General features: G+C 43.7%; 1 protein-coding gene across 5 annotated transcripts in view; it reads right to left on the bottom strand.

Annotated features, from left to right (window-relative positions):
- LOC137563881 (putative tetratricopeptide repeat protein 41) overlaps positions 1–26,353 on the bottom strand; it is a 110,539-nt gene that overhangs the window by 7,972 nt on the left and 76,214 nt on the right. For all 5 annotated transcript variants that reach the window (XM_068276923.1, XM_068276922.1, XM_068276926.1 and 2 more), the window contains 2 exons: positions 13,421–13,574; positions 4,692–4,841 (listed from right to left, as the gene is read on the bottom strand). In XM_068276923.1, the coding sequence (XP_068133024.1) occupies positions 4,692–4,841; positions 13,421–13,574 (304 nt within the window). The remainder of the gene's footprint in view (positions 1–4,691; positions 4,842–13,420; positions 13,575–26,353) is intronic.

The raw sequence follows: 26,353 nt of genomic DNA, 5'->3' as shown, positions 1-26,353 counted from the left end.
ATAATGGGTAACACAACGCAAAGAAAGTTGCCTAGTGTGAAAAGGAACTCACATGGATATGGCCCTCGAGGGCTGGAGTTGGACATCCCTGCGACAAGGCATTCCAATGCAACACAACTGATATTTGATATTGTTGACTTCTTAACCTAATTTATTAAATAGCTGATCACCTCCTGGCCACACAAGATGTAGCATAATAAACTCTTTCCCTATAATCAAATAAACTCTGTGGCACTCACACAACAGCTATTATGAGTGCTCCACATTCTGTCTTAAAGCAACCTTGAACTGAAAATTTGAGGTGGCCAGTGGGATAGGAAGGTAGCACCATGTTGTAAACATGTGATTGCCAAACACTGAACTAGGAATCTCAATCATCTGTGTGTGGGCTCTCATTTAATTACATTAACTGGATGGGGGTGATGAATGAACACTTATTGGTCAGCATTTGGAAACAACACACTGTACGCTGACACCATAGCATGCAAAGTTTGACAGGTGGTTACTCAGGCTAACACCTATGTGGACAGGGATCACTTGGAATGGCACCATGTGAATGTCATGAGGACCATCTCACACACAACTTAGGTTAATTGTGGCAGCATTTGACTGGCAGAAAAGAGCCAGTGAAACTGGAACAAACTACGGTCTGTGTGAATTGGCCCTAGGCTGCCATGTAAATCTGTTAATGGAAGCAGAAACCTTTGCTTGCCAAAAAACATCTTCCCTTGGCCTTACCCAGCTGGCACCAGACTATGGTACCACAGAAAACAGCTACTATAGATTGGATAGCTGGACTGTCAGACAATCACTGTATACAGGAAAGGAAAGTAGGGTCTGCAGAGGGATAGACATTAGGCTTGGTTCACACGACAGATCTGTGATGGTAAACGATGGTCGTAGTGCTTGTCGTTTAAACGCAAGCTGCCAAAGGTTTTTCTGCACACTTGCGTCAAGATGCTGGGCTGCTGCAGGCGGCTGTTTCAGACATCCGTCTGAACCAGCCCTTACTTGCTATGAGCCATTCCCATGTAGAACCATCCACTTGTACACAGCTTATTATCCTTGCCTGGCACCCAAGCTGTCCTCTCTACAGTAGCTGTATAACTCACTGCCCTGGGGTGGTCTAGGCTGGCATTCTGGAGCAAAATGTTCTAGCCACTAAAGGTATGCACTTTGATTAACAAAATGGCATGCCTGTCTATGCTAGGTACACACCATACAATTTTCTGTTAGATTTACCTGCCACATAGATAATTTCCAACATGTTGGAAATTAGTTATCTAACCATCTATCTGCCTAGCAATTAGGCATTGTTCTACTCAGCAGGAGATAACCAGAAGACAATGCACCAGAGATAATGACCAGTCTCTACAGAAAATAATCTGAAGCTGGCCATACACTAGGCCGATTACCCGCCGATCGACAGCAGATTCGATCACTGGGATCGAATCTGCTGTCAAATCGTTCACGCTAATCACTAAATTTCGATCAATTTTGTCCTGAAATAAATCGGTCCCGTCGATCACTCCGTGCGGGAAATTACCGTCAATCGCCCGCGGGTAGGGAGCGTATCGCTAGCAGCGTACGATCGACGCAGGTATACATTACCTGAAGCTGGCTCCCGACATCTTCTCCGCTTCACCTCCCGGCTCCCGGCTGGCATCTTCTCCGCATCACCTTCCGCATCCGGCATGTGCTCTATTTGAACTTCCGCTGTCACTGGAGTGACAGAAAGTTATACGCGGATGCCGTGATGCGGAGAAGATGCCCGGGACCAGGCTTCAGGTAATGTATGCGGGGGGGGAGGGGGGAGGGGACCAGCCGACAGCGGCAGCTCAGCAGATGGTGAATCGGTTTCAGGCTGAAATCAATTCACAATCTGTTTGCAGTAAAGGCAGCCATACGATCCCTCTCTGATCAGATTCGATCAGAGAGGGATCTATCTGTTGGTCGAATCTGATGGCAAATAGACCAGTGTATGGGGATACATGGTAAGTTTCTGTACCGTGTATCGAGCAGCTGATGCGGCCAGCTAATAATATTCAGCAGGTCCGATGATGCTGCTCGATCCCCGCCCGCTCGATCCCCGCCGGCGGACAATGGCAGGGAATCAAGCGGCTGATTAGGAAGCGCCGGCGGGGACGAGCGGGAATCTATCCGCGCGCATGCGCGGATGAGCGGGGACGCAGGCGGGAGCCGCATCGACCCGTGTATGCCCAGCATAACAGAAAACCTAAAGGTAGCCATACACTGGTCGATTTGCCATCAGATCAACCAACCGATAGATTCCTCTCTGATCGAATCTGATCAGAGAGGGATCGTATGGCTGCCTTTACTGCAAACAGATTGTGAATCGATTTCAGCATGAAATCGATTCACTATCTGTGAAGCTGCCACTGCCGCTCTATTGTTTAAACTTCCTGCCGGGACAGGAAGTTCAGTGAAGCAGCCTGGACTCGGAGCCCAGCGCGGAGAAGAAGACAGCGGAGAGAGTGGGGACACGCGCCGGCGGAACAGGTAATGTATTGCAGCTAGCATCGGTCGTCTGGCATTCGAACGCCGCTATCAACGCACTCCCGACCCGCCGGCGATCGAGCAAAATCTTCCGCACGGACGGATCGACGGGAACGATTGATGCGGGAAATCGGTCGTTCTGTCAGCGTTTGCGCAATGATTTCACAGCAGATTCGATCACAGTGATCGAATCTGCTGTATATCGGCGGGAAAATCGGTAGGTGTATGGACCCCTTAACAGAAACCTCTAACAGAAAATTGTATGGTGAAATCTAACACAAAATTGTATGGTGTGTACTAGGCATACGGGAAACACAAAGAGTGGCGTAACTCATACAATAAACAATACAATAATAACCAAATACATAGCACTTTCCCTGTAATGAATACTCTAATCCTGATGTTCTCAAACATTTATGGGTAAGGGCACCCTTGGCAATTTTTACAATTTTTTAAAGCACCCCTATGGGCCATCAAATCTATCACCGCTCCCTGGCCGTGTCCAATCAACCAAAATTTACTATAGCATATACCATGGCATAGCAATAGGGGATGCAGAGGTTGTGACCGCCCCGGGGCCCCTGGACCTTCATCCATCTTAATAGCTTTTCATTGGTGCCATGCTGGTAATGAACACCTTTATATGTACACTGTATAGTGGCAATTTTTAACAAACTGTTTCCTTACTCTAAATACACCTCTCTGCAACTGTCCTTGGTAGGTTTGGGCTCCATGTAAAACTCACACTGGGACCCTAAGTTCCTTAGTTATGCCACTGCATCAGATCATAATTTTCGATTGATTTTTGCCATTAATTTATCGAAATTATGATTGATGTGTCTCAATGCATCACAAATAACCTGCAAATTCGATCACAGTGATCAAATATGCCAGAGAAAAAAAATGATGCATGTTTGGTCAGCTTTTATACAGCTAGCTCTTATACAGACTCTTCGTGCCTGGCAGCAATAACGTTAAATGGCGCAGTTCCCAGCATACCTCCTGCTCTGCGGACACACTAAATGTTGCATAGCAACTCCCCACTGCTGAATGACTCCCCGAGACACTCATGGACACATTAGCCACCTGCAGCCTCTACACTTTGTCCCCAGCAAGATGGCCACCATCTTATTTTCTACTCTCCAGGAAAGCTGAAAAGGGCCACCAGTAACAGGGACAGACAGTGCGGCACCGCTGAGAAGTGCTCCCATGTCACGGTCACTTACCTGTCAAGACATGGTGGCTGGCACACACGGATGTTGGCAGTCGGCCTGGCACACTTCTTATGGCTCCTGCCAGGGCTGGCGTTGGTGCATGCGTGCATTGTGCGCTGTGGTGGATACGCGGATACCAGCATGTCACTACGCGCACACGTAACGGTCATCTGTTATGTACATATCCTATTGCGCATGCATATGGACGGGCGCGTGATGACGTGTGGGCTTGCGCGTCTTGGCGTAGGTCTGTGCGCGTCATTGCATTCTAATGTGCGCATGACGCGTTAAGCAGTTCGCGCCAAATTACCTATTTAAGTCTGGAGTGTGCTACTCAGCTGGGTGAGTGTGCGTCTCCCGTGATGTGAAATAGTGTCTGCCTGTTTCCTGATGCTGATCCTGGCCAGTCTGATTGCCCGCTCTGGTATTGACTTCTGCTTTGTACCACTACCCGCTCTATTGCTGAACCCGGCCTATCTGAGAACCCACTCCGTTACTGTTTCAGCTCCTCCTTGGTCACGCTCCCAGGCGTCACGCCATCGGTCTAGCTAGCGCTCCTGCCTTTTGTTTACTGGCTACCCCTGTACCTATTCCAGGGCATCCACTTAATAAGTCACAGGGGTTGCTGTCCTCTGCACATTGGTCTCCTCCATCAAAGGTACAGGGAGCCCTGGTGCACTGCGGCACCCAGTTTGAGAACCCCTGCTCTAAGCAATTCAATAACAAGCATGTGTAGAAAACTAAACAAAATTGTGTTTATCACTGTGAACAGAAGGTGGTTATATTTGAAAGCTGTGTCTGTATATAATATATAAATACAGTATCTCTCTGCATTCATATACTCCATTTCCAAATGTAACTTATAAATTCATCATGAATTTATCACAGAGCTCTGCTTTATCATTTGTTATGTCGAGTACTGTACTTCTCCGTTGAAAGAGCCCACTGAAGTATTCTTACTAGTTACTGGTTAGTGGATGGCTTTGTATGTCTGCAAGATATTCTAGGATCTCTCCACACTGAATGTGATTCTTGCCATGCAACTGATATCGTAAGTCCAGACAATCAGTAAGGAGTTTTCTTGATTCTGAAAATGCACCAGCAGCAAATCTGAAATAATAAAAATGTATGATTAAAAAAGAACAAAGTGTTTGCCAATGAGTATTACAAAATATGCTTACTTTAGAACAAAAATATATATCAAATCAAAACTATGCAAGCCGTTTTGTAACAGATTGTTAAATATTATCTATCAATTCTATTTGTCAATTTCAGTCTAAAACTGCTATGCCTTTTACCTTTGTACTCTGGTTAAAGCGCGATTGTGAGCCATAAAATCGAATTCCATTTACCCACTGCTCTGTGTTTATTATGTAATCTACATGCAGTCTGCATTGCAACCATTCCGATATAATCATAAATGTTTCTGCTGTAATGAATCTTATCTCAGTCAGCCTGATTCTATTTGGGTACATTGCCGGGAATAGAGAAGCTTGTTATTTCCCCTCCCACATTCCTGCTGCTCACTGATTGGCTTAGGGCAGTTCAGGGTGACAGAAGGCTGAGAAGGGAAATACATACACCTCACCCCTCTGCAGAAGCTGTTGAAATACAATATATGCTGTGCTCCCATGTGTTTACAAAGCGAGCTTGATATGACAGTGCAGTTTCTACAGAGCTCAGTGGGAAGAGGGCTGGCAATGAATACACCATTTCAGGCAGGAGAAAAAAAGAGTAAGGGAATGACATCAGGATTGGCTTCAGTCAGAGGCAGTACAAATGGAAAATGCCTGGAACAGTTTTCTCTTTATTTACAATAAAAAATTCACTGAGGACTTCCGGTTCCGGCGCCCGTACATGAGGAGCTAGGTGAAGGAGCTCCGGCTGGCCGAGACCCGTAAAAGCCTCCACACCCCAGCAAGCGCCCAGCTACCTACCCGATCTGCACCCCCGAGGTCCCGGGGAGCCAGGACACTAATCCGCGCCGTTGAATGGACCGCTTCCTTACGCGTCCAGAGAACACCACAGCGGCAGGCATGGCATCCAAGATGGCGGGCGGCAGCACAAAGAACAGGCCTGAAACTTCTTGTAAGCCTGACAAGCGCGGGCAGAGGCAAAAAGATCCGGATTCCGAATGTGACTCGGAGGAGGAAAGGCTCTCCATGGAGGGTAAGAGGCGCGGCCCAGACATTGATTATAAAAAACTGGCAGCAGAGATGAAACGAGTCCTGCTCCCAGACATCACTGACACTATTCAAGATGCCATAACTATGGCGCTTAAAAAGATACACAAAGAGCAGCAACTCCAGGGTAAAAGAATCACTGAGGCAGAGAAAAGAATAGTAGAGTGTGAGCAATCGCTGGACACTGCAAATAGTCGCATTGAAAACCTCACTAAGGCCAATGAGGAAGCACATGATAGAATAGAGGACTTGGAAAACAGGTCGAGACGTAGCAATATACGTATTGTGGGTCTCCCTGAAGATTATACGCAGGTCCAGCTTCACACCATCTGCTCCACAGAGATCCCTGCCCTGCTGGGCCTCCGAACTCCAATAAAGGTAGAAAGAGCACACAGAGTGGGCCCCCTAAAGCCTAACTCGCAAGCAAAGATGCCGCGTATGGTTATGGTGAAGTACTTGGATTTTGCAGACAAGGCAACCATCATGACAGCTTACAGAGCAGGCAAGCAGGACCTGGTTCTGCAATCCCACTCCATCAAGCTATTCAATGACTATTCTGCAGAAGTCTCACGCAAAAGGCAAGCTTTCAATAAAGTCTGTAGTGCCCTCTTCAACAAGAAGCTGAAATTCACCCTGGCGTACCCTGCAGTACTCAGAATCACAGACTTAAATAACAAAACGCATGTTTTCCATGCCCCAGATCAAGCTTTATCCTTTGTGAAAGCCATCGCCGCGGAAGAAAACGAGGAAAGCTCTTCACAAAATGGCTGAAGGGGATCCCTTTCTGATAGTGTCAACGTTTAATATATAAGCAGCCTTCTACTAGGTCCATTCGGGTAAATGGAGATAGAAGCCTGTGCATGATGCTTATCACATATAACTGAAAAGGCAAACTCAGAGATCGAAGTTGTTTATAATCTGTTCTAGTTCATGGCTTTTTCACCTGTTTGTAAATGTTTATAACTAGGAGGTTTTATTTTACTGGGTCTCGTGGCCCTCGGAAGTCAAGGAGATGAAGGTACGGGGAAGAAGTGAAGTCCTTCACGCAAGTCTATGGGGTTTAAGGTTAGGGAAGGGAAGAGGGTATTATGGGGAAGGGGGTTTATCTGGTTGGGAAACAGGGATTGGTCTCTCTACTCTACTGAAAAAGGGAAATGTCTTCTTAAGAAATATGTGTAATATCCTGCTGTCTCTACTTTATCTGAATTTTGATTATACAAAAACATGAAAATAACTTCCTGGAATGTAAGGGGACTAAGATCCCCTAATAAACGCTCGAGGGTGCTGAAACACCTTCAAAAGTTGGGTACTGACATTGGTCTACTACAGGAAACTCACCTAACGGTGGACCAATTTCAATATATGAAAAAACATTGGGTGGGAGCAGTCTACGGGTCACCTGCGATTCATAGAAAAGCGGGGGTGTTAATACTAATAGGGAAAAAGTTACAACACCAACTGGTGTCAACTAAATGTGACGCAGATGGTAGATGGATCAGGGTAGAGTTACAGATAACGGGGGGAAAAACTACCTAATTTATAACATATATGGCCCGAACGGGGAAAATAAAGATTTCTTTGACATGCTACTGGCACAAATTAATAATGAGACAACAAATACACTAATAGTGGCCGGAGACATGAACTCAGTTATAAACACCACAGAAGATAGAAATCCCCCCCTGAAACATGCTAGACGCTCAGACACTAGGCTCACGTCCCTGATGGAAGCTACGGGTCTAATTGACATTTGGAAATTTCAACACCCCTTTGAACGTCAATACAGCTTTTATTCCCCGCCCACAAAATCCTTTTCAAGAATAGATTTATTTCTAGTGCATGAGTCCTTGTTAAACGAAATAGATGACACTTCTATAGAGGATATATTGATATCAGATCACGCACCAATTTCTCTGAAGCTGGAACTGTCAATACATAAGACTTCACAGTTCTTCTGGTGCTTTCCATCCCAACTTTATGGAGATGAAGCCTTTGAGGCAACACTGGTGGGATGGTGGCAAGAATACTCCTATGATAACAGGCAACATAGAGATAATCCGTTCCTTTTTTGGGAAACAGCCAAAGCAGTACTAAGGGGCAGAATCACTGCATATCAGGCTACAAAGAAAAAAACATTAAGCAAAAACTATCAAGAAATGATCTTAAAAGCTCGGTTAGCATATCTACAGTTTTCTAAAACCCCCACTGAGGAAAACAGAAAACTATGGCTAAAAGAGAAACTGGTGGCGGACATGTGGTTTAAAGCCAAAGCTGATATCAATAGATCCTACATGGAGCTCAAATGGTTTAGACATGGGGAAAAAACTGGGAAAATTTTAGCAAATATAGCCAAAGCCCAAGAAAACAGAAACAGAAAACCCATAACTCTCAGAAACGACCAAGGCCAACTAACAACGAAACCCAAAGAAGTCTTGGATATATTTTCAGCCTACTATCAGAAAATATATGCCAAAACAAGACAAACATCTAAGGGCCTGGAAAACTTCTTAAAGCAAATAAATCTCCCCAAAATCAACCAGACAGATAGGGACTACCTAAACTCCCCCATAACTGAGGCAGAAATATTAGATACCATAAAAAGTCTCAAAAATTTTAAATCCCCAGGGCCCGACGGGTACACTGCAGAAGTTTATAAAATTCTTAAGGGAGAAATTGCCCAGCCATTAGCCGGGGTCTTCAATAAAATTCTAACGGACAAGCAATATTTACCGACAGGTACTCTGGCCTATATTAGGCTCATACCTAAAGAGGGCAAAGATCCCGTAGACCCGGCATCCTACAGGCCAATATCCTTGCTAAATCAGGATGCAAAAATTTTTTCAAAGATCCTGGCTGAGAGGCTGGCGGCGATACTCCTCTCTTTAGTTCACCCCAATCAAGTTGGGTTTATAAAGGGTAGAGCGGCGGTTGCAAACATCAGGAAGGTTATGGTACTGTTGGAGCATGTTCGAGCCTATCCCAGGTCCAATAAAAACACAGCTGTATTATCGCTTGATGCTGAAAAAGCGTTTCATAATGTGGAATGGGATTGGCTCGACATGCTTATGCAGAGTCAGGGGTTTCAGGGGCCTTTTTTAAACGCGATACGAGCTATATATGATTCCCCCAAAGCCCAAATCTTAGGCCAAGGTCACTCCTCTAGCCCCTTTTCACTTGGGAAGGGGACTAGACAGGGGTGCCCACTTTCTCCCCTCCTCTTTAATTTGGCAATAGAGCCCCTAGCTAGAATGCTGAGAGAAAAAGTAATGGGAATAAAATTGGGGGAAAGAACAGTGCAGCAGTGTCTATTTGCAGATGACATCCTAATCTTCCTTTCAAATCCAGTAGTTCAGGTTCCGGAAATTTTTAAAATCATACAAGAAATGGGGTACTGGTCTGGTTTCAAGGTAAACAAAACTAAAAGCATCCTGATGCCGCTCTCTAAACAAGCAGATACTACTAACTGGGAGAATCTAGAAATCGGTATAAACAAAGTCAGCTTCAAATACCTGGGTCTAAATATAACTAGAGATCCCACTCAAATTTATAAAACCAATATAACCCCATTAATTAAAGATGTCCTAGCCCAACTAAACAAATGGAAGCATCTTCCACTGGGCCTGGCAGGTAGGGCGGCTTTGGTAAAAATGTTTACGATGGGTAGGCTTCTGTATCCATTACAGACTCTCCCACTATTATTCAAACATAAGGACGTACAACTTATAAATACCGCCATTGGCAAATTTATATGGAATAATAAGAAATCACGGATATCTCTACAAAAATTGAAAGTAGGAAAGGAACTAGGAGGTTTAAACCTGCCTGATATTCGTCTATACAATTTAGCCGCCCTGCTACGCCATGTCCAGGACTGGATATTTAAAACACATACATTCTCCAATTATGCTCTTGAAGCCGAGATGGCTCTACCTTGGAATCCAGTGGGTCTATTACACTCCAAATTTTCAAAAATTCCAATCCGTCTTAAACAAAATATAATATTTAGAGATACAATTCAGACATGGAGGGCAGTAAGAAAACTTTTCAAACTACCATGCCTAATTTCAAAATACATGCCCACTTTGGGAAATCCAAACTTCCCCCCAAGCATACAGCAGGAGACCTTTCACACCTGGGATAGCAAAGGCCTAACAAATCTTGGGAACATGTTCCACCTAGACAAAGGCACTTGGTTAACTTTCCCTGAATTACAACATAAATTTGGGATTCCCAGTGGGGATTTCTTAGCATTCTTACAAATTAAATCAATGACTGGAGCCAACTTAAGGGACATGTCACAGGTTGCTAGCCCAAATGCCCTGGATCGAATCATTGGCCCTTGTACACCCCCCAGATCCTTATCGGACATTTATAGAGGACTCAAAACATATACCACCAGGAATGCAAAAGACTTGCTAATCAAACCTTGGAAAAAAGCACAACTGGGAGACAATCCAGCAGAGATCTTATTAAAGGGCCATGAAAAATTTTGCTCGCTTATCACCTCGGAGACTTGGAGAGCTGCAAATCTTCTACTGATCCACAAAGCCAAATATGCATTCAACATAAAGTATAGATCCCCACCGTCGCACTACAACCCTTGGTGTCCCAAGTGTAAAGAGCCGGAGGCAAACATGATACACTGCCTATGGCAATGCCCTTTCATCGACCATTTTTGGGACAAAGTTTGCAGGTATGCCAATCTCATATGTCATAAAGAGATCATCAAACAAAAAAACTTGTGCATGTTTAACTATGCTGAATCTAAAGACGTTAATACTAAACTTATACCCTCAGACCTTTATCATATAATACTAATTGTGGCAAAAAGGGTCATATTTCAAAAATGGATCAACTTGCATCCCCCTTCAATCTCCAACGTCAAGGAGGAACTCCTAAAACTATTTCTGTTGGACAAGCTGCACACACTACAGAGCAAAGAAAAAAGAGCCAACAAATTTTTTAAGGTGTGGAAACAGTTTATTCAGCATCATTTTAATCAACAAGAGATAGACACCTTGATGGAGAACTTCAAATATTCTACGTGGTATTGCACTCAACAATTACTAGGCTCACTGGGAAAGCTTCAGATCTCAAATACTCGTGACACGCAAGGATCAGGCGTTTAGCAAGAACTCAACAGACCTAAGTACCCGCACATCTACTGCGTTATTTTGTGGTAAACACATAGCAGGAAATGAGACATGACTCTTGCGTCCATTTTGTCTTCTGATGATAGGGTAGAGAGACTAAGGGTGGGTTAGGGTGGGAAGGGGAGGGAGGGGAGGGGAGGGGACTTCTGGTTGAGTTGTGAAATTGAAATGTTAATCTGCAGATTATAACCAGTCTCTTTTCTATTATATATGAAAATGTACAACAATTGATACCTGGCAGTGTCGCCTGACAGCAGGGCAAAAGGACATGCGAGGTATGTTATGTCAAAACTTTTCTGAAAATGTTCAATAAAACACTTTGAAAAAAAAAAAAAAAAAATTCACTGAAATTAAAACGTGGACAGAATAATACAGTACAAGTTATGCAAGTAGAAGTATTTATAACTTAAAAATGTGTTTTTTTCCTGGAAAAGTATGGCTGCCCCTGCTGCTTTAAAAAAAATGGTGTAAATACAGAATAACAGTAAAAAATACTAGTGAAAGATACTCCTGTACTTTATGCCAATCTCTAAAACGTATGGCTACTGTCTTTATCAATACAGACAAAGGAGGAAAAAACAGGTATACAGGTGCCAATGGGCTAATGCTAATCTACTGTATTTTAATGTTATTTAGTTGAAAAAAAAACTGCATATCAAACTCATCAGCAGTTCGGCGAGGTTAATGAACTAAATGTGTAGTGTTTGGCTATATAGACTGCGAGGAGAGGGCCAGCGCATACCACAAAGGCTGCATCTGAAATGACAACCAGCTCATGTGTGCAGCACCTCTAATAGGCTTTCTGCACACTTCGCATTTAATTCAGATGCAAATCATATGCAAAACTGCTACTACCTATCATGCAAACAGGAAACTCAGGAGGAGGGGCTGGGAGCAGCTAACCTGATAGTTATATACTTGCAGAGTTAAGAAAAAGTGGGGGGAAGGCTGCACATCCCTAAACACATGCTGCAATTGAGTGGTTAATCGCATAGGCATACACCGCCTCTATTAGACTGAAAAATGCATGCCCTGCATCCAAAACAAGTGCTAACATTTATTTATACTAGGAGGAACTTTAGCTTCCAATATGGTTTGCATGCAAAGTATCCAACAAAATGTAAGTTGCAGCATGTGTTTAGGGATGCGCAGCCTTCCCCCCACTTTTTCTTAACTCTGCAAGTATAGAACTGTCAGGTTAGCTGCTCCCAGTCCCTCCTCCTGAGTTACCTGTTTGCATGATAAGTAGTAGCAGTTTTGCATATGATTTGCATCTGAATTGAATGCGAAGTGTGCAGAAAGCCTATTAGAGGTGCTGCACACATGAGCTGGTTGTCATTTCAGATGCAGCCTTTTTGGTATGCGCTGGCCCTCTCCTCGCTGTCCAACAAAATGTAAGTTACACATTTTTTTGCTTAGCTGCTCCCGAGGTTTTACATATGTTGTTTTCATTTAGGTTAGGTCACTTGCCCGGAGGTTTGCCTCACCGTGGCGCAAGTGTCTAGTACAATATACTTTGCATGCAAACCACATTGGAAGCTAAAGTTCCTCCTAGTGTAATAAATGTTAGCACTTGTTTTGGATGCAGGGCATGCATTTTTCAGTCTAATAGAGGCGGTGTATGCCTATGCGATTAACCACTCAATTGCAGCATGTGTTTAGTGATGCGCAGCCTTCCCCCCACTTTTTCTTGGCTATATAGACTGCCAGCATAAACAACCATTAACACTTTTGGAGTGCTCTGTAAGAGGTGCGCAAAAACACCTGAATAAAAAAAAGAATAAAATAACAGTATCAACTACCTAAAAGGGCAAAACAAAAACAACTGCATCATCTGATCGTACCGTATTATGCACACTCAGGAGCTGAAAAACTCATGATTGCCCTCGTAGTATAATTCAACGTCATATTCAGACACTTGCATAAATCTATTTGTAACCGTTTCTCTTGTAAAAAAAAAAAAAAAAGGCACCTTTGATAACGTAAAAGTTTTATTAATGTGCAAAAATGACACACAGGTACAGTAGAGTCTCCGTAATTCCGTAAGTGTGCTTTCTGGTTGCTTGAGACGCAATGTTAAAAATAGACCTAACTAATGTAGTACTATGCCCCACTTTACATACATACCATGAACTTTGTATTAGATGTTAAAATACATTTATTAAAAGTATATTAACCTTGGGGGAGAGGTGGAACCTAGTCTTTAAGCACAACTGAGCCCACAAACAGCCTAAGAAGTTCGCCATCACCACTATGAATACAGCCGGAGATTTGTGCTGGTTGGTTGAGACTGCTGGTTAGTTGAGTTTCGGATAACCGGGACACTACTGCATTACTGAGAAAGTGGACTTACTTGCTTAGCCCTTGACAAAACATAACTGTGGCTTGCTCATAAGGCACTGCAGCTGTAGATCGCTGGGGAAGCTCGATAAGGTTAGGAGACATTGGACTGTGCTGTTCAAGACATATTCTGGCAGTCAAAATGCCTTTCAAAGCCAAAAGATGACCTAACAAGAATTAAGAAAATAAAATTAACTCTAAGATCAACAAAGTAAAGGCCTGGGGATATACAGTATTATTTTATACAGGGAGTGAATGTTAAAGAAACATGTGGAGTTCAATAACAATATTTTTTAATGGCTCAAGCATAGAACGTAAGCAAGCTTTAGTCATGGCAGCATCATTTTTAAGCACCCTACCACAAAAATAAGCTCCTTACATTGAGTTCTTGTTTTAGCTTTTGGACGTCTTATACCCAATTATTTTGTATTACTTCCATTACCGCCAGGTGCAGGACTTCTGCCTTGTCCTGTGCATCATGCTTATACGTGGTAGGGTGGTGGGGGGGTATAAAGAGGATATTTTTTCCAGACTATCTGTTGATGAACCTGTGCCATGTTTTCAAATGACACTGGTACACTGCTTTGCTGCTTTGGACCAGCACAATGAAGGCTTTTCGCGATTTTGTAACAATATTTAATAACAGTCATTTGAATTTTAATTTCACCATGAATTGTAATATTTATTTAATCCAGTACGTATTGCAAAGGCACTGGTTACTTTGTGTACCGGGTGAGACAGAGAGTAACAACAACAGAGATGTACAGTTAAGGCCTCTTTTACACTATGCACTAAAAAACTGATTGGCTTTACACTGCATTCCAAATTATTATGCAAATTGTATTTTAGTGTCATAAAGATTAAATACCGTATTTTGTTTCGTAATTAAACTCATGGATGATATTGTGTCTCAGGACTCTTCTGATCACTGAAATCAATCTCGGACACCTCTGATAACTAGTTTGCCAGGTGAGACTGATTAAAGTAAAAAAAACTACTAAAAAAGGGTATTCCACATTATTAAGCAGACCACCATTGTAAAGCAATATGGGAAAGAAAATGATCTCTCTGCTGCCAAAAAGTGTGACATAGTTGAATGCCTTAGACAAGGTATGAAAATCTCACTTTTCACTAAGCATGATCATCGTACTGTTAAAAGATTTGTGACTGACTCAGAGCACACACGGGTTTGTGCAGCTAAAAGCAAAATGAGGAAGGGTTCTGCTAAACAAATACATCAGATTAAGAGAACAGCTGCTAAAATGCCATTACAAAGCAGCAAACACATATTTGAAGCTGCTGATGCCTCCCGAGTCCCGTGAACATCCAAGTGTAGGATTCTCTGGAGGATTTCAGTGCATAAACCTTCTATTCAACCACCCCTAAGCTAAGCTCACAAGCAGAGACAGCTGCAGTGGCCCAGGGCTACAAGAAGACTACTTTTCAAACAGTCTTGTTTACTGTTAAGTGCCGTGCAACTCTTCATGGTCCAGATGGCTGGAGTGGTGGGAGGTTGGTTAACAGCCACCACATCCCAACAAGGCTGCAATGTGAGCAAGGAGGTGATGGAGTAATGTTTTGGGCTGGAATCATGGGAAGAGAGCTTCTGACTGACCACTTTCTTCCATGGTACAAAATGAACTGTATTTTCTGTGATAAAATCATCTTAATGCATGACAATGCACCAGATCATGCTACAAGGAATACCTATGTGTCTTTGGCTGCTTTCGGCATAACAGGAAAGAAACTCATGGTGTGGCCCCCATCCTCCCCTGACTTCAACTCTATTGAGAAGCTTTGAAGCAACCTAAAGCAAAGATCTATGAGGGTGGGAGGCAGTTTACATCCAAACAGCAGCTCTGGGAGGCTTTTCTGACATCTTGAAAATAAACTCTCCAAAAACTCAGAAGTTTAATGAATGCAATAACTGTGCAGCTGCTATTAAATAAGGGGCCATATGGTAGTTTGTAACTTGACCTGTTAAATGTTTTTGATTGAAATATATATCTTTTGGTGTCAGTAAATATGATCTTTTAATGCTTCAAATTCAACAAATGACCATTTTCAGTTTTTTAAAACCTATGTTTTGAAACTCTGTGCAAAATAATTTGGATCAGTGCATATTACGTTTTTTATTTAAAAAACAAAACAAACCATTATCATTAGGAAATTAGTTTAGTAATATTCGAATTATCCTTTAATGGTTGAGGACTCAAAAATGATACTGACTGCCAGTTGCAGAGAGTCTTGCAGAGAGAAAAATATAATGTGTATAGTAATTTGGAGCGCGCAGTAACTTTGCATAGCAGTGGTTTGTGAAAAAGCTTTCAGTTAAAATGCGTTTACAGTCATGTGAACTGAGCCATAGGAAGACATGGACATTACCATGCACATCAGTTGTTCGTTCAGTTATAAGGGACAGCAACGGATTTAGGCTGTGTTCCCACTTGAGCTGAGAACGGACATTGTTTGTCCGCTCTCCACTCCACACAAAACTGACAGTGAATGGATCCTATTTTATAAATATGAGCCGTTCACAATTGTCAGCCAGCAACAAATCTGGCGAATCCATTGCCGTAAGCGGACCACACTTCAGTACAGTCACCGATAATCCCAAGCAGTCGGATGTACTCCTCATATAACCTATGGCGGTAACACATCTGCCCCAGACTACAGCCGGACTGGAGTTCTCCATCTAAGTAGCTTTCTGATGCTCTGTACATTTTGAATGTGGGTGTGATAACCTAAATCCCTTGCTGAGGTTGCGTTATCACCCAGCAATTTTTATGCCAGCATGAGTAACTCAATGACCACGGGTCACCGTACTAATATCTATTAAATTGGATGTGATAACCCAATGCTCTTGTTCTATACTGAGATTCAACTACTACTCAAGGGGATATCGGATAAATTGGAACTGATTTGTTCATATAAAACCATCAATAAAACTTGGAATTTTGAGAGAGTGCTCCTAATCTTTTTAAGTGATTTTTTTTCTTATTAAGAGTTCATTTTAGTCCCAGGAGTATTTTACATAGGCATATATCTCTTATGACCCTTCCTTAATTATTTTTTTACCTAATTAATACATGTGTGGCTATTTTTCTAGCGCTCATCAGAATTAAGTTTAATATTTTTTTTCTAGATTATATGTATACAGTGATAGACCAATACCTCATTCAGTCCCTAATGATAAATTGTATATTCATCTGAGATTATAGTAATTTGGGTCAGACATTCTCCCGTTTCTCTTCATCAACTGGATGTTTAAATTACACATTTATATCTGACATGGTAAACAACACATATTCAAGATATAATTGCACAAATCCTGAGAATTCTATATCGTTTTTTGCAGGGCCGGGACAAGGTCTACCACCAACAGAGGCTGAACTGCCCAAGTGCGCCCCCATCCGCTACAACGATGTCGCTGATGTGGATTCGTGGACTGTCTCTCCCTGTTACTGTTCCTCTTTACGGGGTGGTGTATATAGTGAGCTGCTGCATAGGACTGCATTTGGTACACATACAGTAATCATCAGTAGTAGAGATCACTTGACATCTTTTTGCTGCTATGGGTTTTTAGGTATACGGGCCCCCATTATAAGAAAACCAGGTTTAGGTTCCCCCAATTTAGAAAGCCAGGTATAAGTGCCCCCAGATTTTATTCAGACAATTCATATTCTCCTACATCTTCAAAACATACTAAGCCAACTGGTTTCCCCCCAAACAATCCTATAGTGAAAATATTAGTCTATAACTATGGTAGGGATTATACTATGAGCTCCTCTGGGGCCAGTCAGTGACATGACTATGTACTGTGTAAAGTGCTGCAGAAGATGTCAGTGCTATATAAATACATAATAAGAATATGGTAGGACATTAGACTATGACTATGGTAGGATTAGATTGTGTGTTCCTCTGAGGCCAGTCAGTGGCATGACTATGTACTCTGTAAAGTGCTGCAGAAAGAGGTCAGTGCTATATAAATACATAATAATAATAATAATATGGGAGGACATTATCTTTATGACTATTGTAGTCTTAGATTGTGAGCCCCTCTGAGGGCAGTCAGTGACATGACTATGTGACCTGTAAAGTGCTGCAGAAGATGTCAGTGCTACATAAATACATAATCATAATATGGTAGGACATTAAACTATGACTATGGTAGGATTAGATTGTGTGTTCCTCTGAGGCCAGTCAGTGGCATGACTATGTACTCTCTAAAGTGCTGCAGAAAGAGGTCAGTGCTATATAAATACATAATAATAATAATATGGGAGGACATTATCTTTATGACTATTGTAGTCTTAGATTGTGAGCCCCTCTGAGGACAGTCAGTGACATGACTATGTGATCTGTAAAGTGCTGCAGAAGATGTCAGTGCTATATAAATACATAATCGTAATATGGTAGGATATTACACTATGACTACGGTAGGATTAGATTGTGAGCTCTTCTGAGGACAGTTAGTGACATGACTATGTACTGTGTAAAGTGCTGCAGGAGATGCCAGTGCTAAATAAATACATAATAAAAATATGGTAGTGTATTAGACTATGACAGGATTATATTGTGAGCTCCTGTCTATGACTATATACCGTATTTTTCGCCGTATAAGACGCACTTTTTCTTCCCCAAAATGTTGGGGGAAAAGTGGGTGCGTCTTATGCGGCGAAGGTACGGATTTCGGGATGCAGAGGTGCGCAGGGAAGCACTATATGCATTACCTGCTCCTGCCGCCGCGCTCCTGGCTCCAATCCTGGCTCCCCGATCCTCTTCTTCCATCTACCGCTGCCCGCTGCTGCCCCCGCCGAACATCGCTGGCCGGTCTTAATTAGCCGCAGGGATACGCTATCAGCACACCACGTGCCGGGGTCACGCATGCCGCCGAACGCTGGCCGGTCCTAATTAGCCGCGCAGGGATACACTATCAGCACACCACGTGCGCCGGGGTCACGCATACGCATGTGTGACCCGGCGCACGCTGATAGCGTATCCCTGCGCGGATAATTAGGACCGGCCAGCGTTGTTCGGCGGCATGCGTGACCCCGGCACGTGGTGTGCTGATAGCGTATCCATGCGGCTAAGACCGGCCAGCGATGTTCGGCGGGGGCAGCAGCGGGCAGCGGTAGATGAAAGAAGAGAATCGGGGAGCCAGGAGCGCGGCGGCAGGAGCAGGTAATGTATGTGTACCCACACTACCTGCACAGGGGGACACCGGCACTGGAGGACACACGGACAACGGGGCCACAGGCACAGGGGACGCTACCACAGGGGACACTGCTACAACAGGGGGACACTGCCACAACAGGGGGACACTGCCACAACAGGGGGACACTACCACAACAGGGGGACTCTGCCACAGGGGACACTGGCACAATAGGGGACACTGCCACAGGGGACACTGGCACAATAGGAACACTGCTGTTATAATTTAAGTAGGCCTCAGTTACACAACAGGGGGACACTGCCACAACAGGGGGACACTGCCACAACAGGGGGACACTGCCACAACAGGGGGACGAGGGAAACTGGCACAGGGGGCTGCAGGCAGAACAGGGGGACACGGCAGGCAGAACAGGGGGACACAGCAGGCAGAACAGGGGGACACAGCAGGCAGAACAGGGGGACACAGCAGGCACAGGGGGACACAGCAGGCACAGGGGGACACAGCAGGCACAGGGAGACACAGCACAGGGGGACACAGCAGGCACAGGGGGACACAGCACATAACACTGTCCCCATATGTGGTGTAATAGTATGTAATGTAACTGGAAAGGGGGAGGTAAAAAGTCCTTAAGACACCCCTGCATCATAGACACACCTAGGTTTAGTTTTTTCTTTTTTTTCCTAATTTTTGCCCTCTAAATCTGGGTGCGTCTTATATGCCGGAGCGTCTTATACGGCGAAAAATACGGGTACTCTGTGCTTCAGAAGATTTCAGTGCTATATAAATACACAATAATAATATGGTAGGAGATTAGATTATGACTATGCCAGAGATTAGACAGTGAACGTATAAGAGGACAGACAGTGACATGATTATGTACTTTGTAAAGTGGTGTGAGTGATGAACGCGACAAAACCCTGACACTGTTCCCTCAAGTGTATAAATATGCCCCCATGTGTGCATTTATATATTACCTGTCCTGTGTCGTTTACCACAAAGTGCCCATCCATCTTCAGCTTCTTTCTGTTCCATTTGTGGGTGACATGCCACCAGCATATAGTGTGTGGCACATGTGTGATGTCGCACACATGCACGCTAAATGCCAGCGGCATTTGAAGCGCAAATGGGGGAGCGGGAAGTGGAAGATGGATGGGCATTGCGCGGGGGGCAACACAGGACAGGTTATGTATAAATGCACACATGGGGGGCACATTTATACACTAGGGGGTGGTGGTGGATGCAGCAGATGCAAGGGACTTGGCCAATTCAGGAGAGGTTTCATGCTGAAGTCGATTGGGAATGTGTGCTGTGTCATTTCTGTAAGTCCAGGTCCTTATCAGTACTGGGAGTGAAGGGGGGTAGGGAGAAGTACAGAAGGCTGAATGGCTTTACAGCCTGTCTCCCTCACTTCCAGAGTACAGGTTCAGGATGGAGGAAGGGGCGCAAGGCTGCTCTCTCTCACATACACACACACCACACATACCTTTCTCCTTCCCCTTAGAATTCCATTCTCCATCAGCCAGCCATGCATGACTGGGTGGCTTCCTGGGGGAGCAGCTGGATGATGTCATTGGCCTCAATTCACTAAGCTTATCTCCTGTCTTTAATAACGTTTATAGAGTTGTTACCATGGTGATAAGGCATGTAGTATTCAGGAAACATTTTACCTCAGGCAAACCTAAAGTTAACTCTTCTGTCTTTAAGTTAACTCTTCAATCCTTAAAATAACTCCAGAGTTAAAGACAGGCTGTTAATTAACTGCGTGTGAAAATAACTACAGAGGAGGTAAATTAACTACAGAGGAGGTAACTTAACTACAGAAGAGGTAACTTAAGGAATGAAGAGATAAGATAACTCTCTCACTGTGTGGAGGTAAGTTTTCTCTTGCCTTATTATCTCCAGCATGATCTTAGTGAATTGAGGCCATTGACAGAAGTCAGTGAAGTTAAAAAAACAAACAAACTTGCAGACCAGCTGAGCGCCCTTACTAGTGTACTAGGAACTGTCTACCACTCTTAACCTACAAAGCTATGTATGACTCCTTATCTGATGCAGTCTTTAGAACCACTGTGCAGAGAGCTTTTTCTCCCCGTCCCTTACTTATGTCTCTCAAGACGGAAAAAAATCATGTTTTTTTTTCTGGACTGTCTGTGGAATGAAATGCCTTTGAAAGCGCCCCATCCTGACCTGATGACCTTCCGCTCAGAGGCCGGAGCCTCTCTGCCTCTGTGTCGTCCCGGCCCTGGTTTTTCGCCTGGACGCAGATATCATCAGTTATAATTTAACAAAAGCAGACAGGCAGGCAGTATATACCAGCTTCCTTTGAGAAATTCATCCTGTTACCTAGTTACTGTTGTATGATTATTTCATCTATCTGCACACTAATTTTATTAATAATTTACAGTTCTGTCGCTGTATTCTTAACCTTGCATATCATCCAGGGCTGTCATTGGATAACTAGAAGTCTCATTAAGACAGTAAACTGTTGACAACAGGAGCCCATATGTAGCAATATTTATATATACTGTTTACTTGTTTCTTTTGTTTAATTCATTTTTTAACTGGTAGGGTTCCTCTAGATCCTGTGTAGGTAGCGCTCCACATTAATAGATGAATACAGGATAGTTTGTCCCCTTTAGGACCGCACTCACCCGTCCAGAAGGACCACTGTCAGACTGGTCAATAGCGTATTATAGATGGAGGAAGTGCCGCCTGTGAAACTGATTATGCTTCGAAGATGATTTTTTTCCTGAAATCATTTTTGAAGAAATGAATAAGCCTGAAGCTGAACTGATCTCTAACATCCCTTTTTTAAACTTGAAGGTACATTGGAGACATCTACCCTCTATGAGGAGTATTGAAGACATTGAAGTCATCCACCCATATTGGAGGCATCATCCTACACGGATAACGTGCAGTGCAATTAGGACTCCACGGACGGATGCCAACGAGGAACATCTATAATACGCTATTGACCAGTCTGACAGTGGTCCTTCTGAACGGGTGAGTGCGGTCCTAAAGGGGACAAACTATCCTGTATTCATCTATTAATGTGGAGCGCTACCTACACAGAAAACTTGCAGAAGGGATTTGCTATATCCTACAGAGAAGCGCATACATAGAGACTTTTAATCTGAACTTTCTATTTGAACTTTTTATTTGAAGTTTTGGACTTTTAATTTTGGTACACCAACATTGCAGCGCTGTTTGATATATATACTATTCCTCTAGATCCTGACAGGACACTATAATGATAGTTTGTAATTATCATAAACCGCATTTCATGAATGTGAAAGATTTTCAGGATGCCATGATATTGTAACTGCAGGCAGAGACATAATTAAAGTTATGACTGAAATACAGTACTTGTTTTCTTCCAGCAGCATCTTGTTGTCAACCTCTGATTGCTGAACGTAACAGCATTGTCTACTATGAAATCAAGGACACCTCTATAATAAGGTGCTACAATCACAGAAAATGGCTTCAGTTTCTATTCTTGTTTGTATTATATAGAAAGACACATGATCCGGCTGATTAACAATACAGCAGCAACTGATGGATATAAAAATGCACACAAGGTTGTATTATTATACACATGCTGTACACTGTACCCATATGCTCAAGACTTACCCATGCACTGTACACTTACCCACCTGCTATAACCACGTACTGTGCATTTACCCATCCACTGTTACCACATGCACTGTACACTTACCCACCTGCTATAACCACATACTGTGCATTTACCCACCCACTGTTACCACATGCACTGTACACTTACCCACCCGCTATAACCATGTACTGTGCATATACCCACCCACTGTTACCACATGCACTGTACACTTACCCACCTGCTATAACCACGTACTGTGCATATACCCACCCACTGTTACCACATGCACTGTACACATACCCACCCGCTATAACCATGTACTGTGCATATACCCACCCACTGTTACCACATGCACTGTACACTTACCCACCCGCTATAACCATGTACTGTGCATATACCCACCCACTGTTACCACATGCACTGTACATATACCCACCTGCTATAACCACGTACTGTGCATATGCCCACCCACTGTTACCACATGCACTGTACACATACCCACCAGCTATAACCATGTACTGTGCATATACCCACCCACTGTTACCACATGCACTGTACACTTACCCACCTGCTATAACCACGTACTGTGCATATGCCCACCCACTGTTACCACATGCACTGTACACATACCCACCAGCTATAACCACGTACTGTGCATATACCCACCCACTGTTACCACATGCACTGTACACATACCCGCCTGCTATAACCACATACTGTGCATTTACCCACCCACTGTTACCACATAACCTGCTATAACCACATACTGTGCATTTACCCACCCACTGTTACCACATGCACTGTACACATACCCGCCTGCTATAACCACATACTGTGCATTTACCCACCCACTGTTACCACATGCACTGTACACATACCCGCCCGCTATAACCATGTACTGTGCATTTACCCACCCACTGTTACCACATGCACTGTACACATACCCACCTGCTATAACCACGTACTGTGCATTTACCCACCCACTGTTACCACATGCACTGTACACATACCCACCTGCTATAACCACGTACTGTGCATATACTCACCCACTGTTACCACATGCACTGTACACATACCCGCCCGCTATAACCATGTACTGTGCATATACCCACCCACTGTTACCACATGCACTGTACACATACCCGCCCGCTATAACCATGTACTGTGCATTTACCCACCCACTGTTACCACATGCACTGTACACATACCCACCTGCTATAACCACGTACTGTGCATATACCCACCCACTGTTACCACATGCACTGTACACATACCCGCCTGCTATAACCATGTACTGTGCATTTACCCACCCACTGTTACCACATGCACTGTACACATACCCACCTGCTATAACCACGTACTGTGCATATACCCACCCACTGTTACCACATGCACTGTACACATACCCACCCACTATAATCATGTACTGTGCATTTACCCACCCACTGTTACCACATGCACTGTACACATACCCACCTGCTATAACCACGTACTGTGCATATACCCACCCACTGTTACCACATGCACTGTACACATACCCACCTGCTATAACAATGTACTGTGCATTTACCCACCCACTGTTACCACATGCACTGTACACATACCCACCTGCTATAACCACGTACTGTGCATATACCCACCCACTGTTACCACATGCACTGTACACATACCCACCTGCTATAACCATGTACTGTGCATTTACCCACCCACTGTTACCACATGCACTGTACACATACCCACCTGCTATAACCACGTACTGTGCATATACCCACCCACTGTTACCACATGCACTGTACACATACCCGCCCGCTATAACCATGTACTGTGCATTTACCCACCCACTGTTACCACATGCACTGTACACATACCCACCTGCTATAACCATGTACTGTGCATTTACCCACCCACTGTTACCACACGCACTGTACACTTACCCACCCGCTATAACCACGTACTGTGCATTTACCCACCCACTGTTACCACATGCACTGTACACTTACCCACCTGCTATAACCACATACTGTGCATTTACCCACCCACTGTTACCACATGCACTGTACACATACCCACTGGCTATAACAACGTACTGTGCATTTACCCACCCACTGTTACCACGTGCACTGTACACTTACTCACCCGCTATAACCATGTACTGTGCATTTACCCCCCCCCCCCCCCCCACACACACACACACACACACGCTGTTACCACATGCACTGTACACTTACTCACCCGCTACAACCATGTACTGTGCATTTACCCCCCCCCCCCACACACACACACTGTTACCACATGCACTGTACACTTACTCACCCGCTATAACCATGTACTGTGCATTTACCCCCCCCCCCCCCCCACACACACACACACATACATGCTGTTACCACATGCACTGTACACTTACTCACCCGCTATAACCATGTACTGTGCATTTGCCCCCCCCCCCCCCACACACACACACACACACACTGTTACCACATGCACTGTACACTTACCCACCCACTATAACCAAGTACTGTGCATTTACCCTCCCCCCCCCCCACACACACACACATACACGCTGTTACCACATGCACTGTACACTTACCCACCCGATATAACTACGTACTGTGCATTTACCCATCCACTGTTACCACATGCACTGTACACATACCCACCTGCTATAACCATGTACTGTGCATATACCCATTCATTGTTACCGTATGCACTGCACAATTACCCACGCGCTACAACCACGTACTGTACATTTACACATCCACTGTTACCACATGCACTGTACACTTAACCACCCACAAGTAAACAGTGCATGTGGTTGCAGTGGGTGGTTAAAGAGGCACTATGGCAAAAATTATGCTGTCCCATTATCCCCACCATCAGTTGTTTAATATGGACAGCATACATTTCTCCATAGAGCAAAAAATTGCTCCTAACTACATTTCTACTCTTCTACACAGCTGATCTGCGTTATTAAATCAGCTCTTCCTGATAAGAATGCAACAGGCTGCTTGTTCCCTGCTCTCTGCTAACTGCTAGCAGCCTTCTGTCTCATTCTGCCACAGCTGATTTATAAGGCAGCTCACACACTCCAGAGCATTGCTTCTCACAAGTAGCTATAATGTAACTAAATAAACAGGCTGCTAATTAGTTACTTACTTAGCTAGTTACATTATAGCTACATATGAGAAACAACAACATGGCTCTGGAGTATGTGAGCCAGCTGTGGCAGAGTGAGACAGAAGGCCGCTAGCAGTTAGCAGAGAACAAGCAGCCCATTGCATTATCAGGAAGAGCTAATTTAATGAGGCAGATTAGCTGTGTAGAAGAGTAGAATTGGTATTAGGAGCTATTTTTTTAATACAAGCTTTATGGAGTAATTTATGCTGTCCATATAAAATAACTGATGGTGGGGATAATGGAACAGCATAATTTCCCCCATAGTGCCCTTTTAACCTCAAGCACATGCGCTGTACACTTACAAATCTGGGATAAGCACATGCTGTACCTTTACCCTCCTGCTAAATCCATATGCACTGTAAACTTACCCACATACCATACGCTTACCCATGTACTGTAAGTAAATGTGTTGTACACTTACCCACAAGTTAAAAACATCTTCCTGCTTGCACCAGGTGTCTGTTTAAAATGTATAATTACATTTAATGTTTACAGTACAAACTACTTACAAACTGTGTCACCCTTAACACATTTTCTCTCATTCGTACATAAATATACATCATATCCACATTCTCTTCTACTATTTCATACCTATAATGATATGCTCTATATGTTAAATAAACACAATATTTTCCATTAATCCACACATAGGGCTTGATGCACGTAACAGCGGTAATATTGCCTTGCACAGAGCACAGCAATATTACCCTTACTTCTGCCAGTAAGTACCGTGAGTTACGCTGTTCGCGCGACCTGCAGTACTCAAGTAGTGCGCCTGTTGCTAAGGTAACACGCATTACTAAAGAGAATTACCGTTAGCAATCCTCGTCACTACTAGGCTACTCAAGTACCGCATGTCGCACTAATAGCATAACTCGCTGTACTTACTGGCGGAAGCATAGGTAATATTGCCTTGCTCTGTCTGTGCACAGCAATATTACTGCTGTTATGTGCATCAAGCCCATAGTTACATAGTTTTGTTG

This window comes from Hyperolius riggenbachi, chromosome 3, assembly GCF_040937935.1.
Source record: "Hyperolius riggenbachi isolate aHypRig1 chromosome 3, aHypRig1.pri, whole genome shotgun sequence".
In the NCBI taxonomy this organism is placed as follows: Eukaryota; Metazoa; Chordata; class Amphibia; order Anura; family Hyperoliidae; genus Hyperolius; species Hyperolius riggenbachi.
The sequence above is the reverse complement of the archived record's forward strand: the minus strand, read 5'-3'. Positions and strand labels throughout refer to the sequence as shown.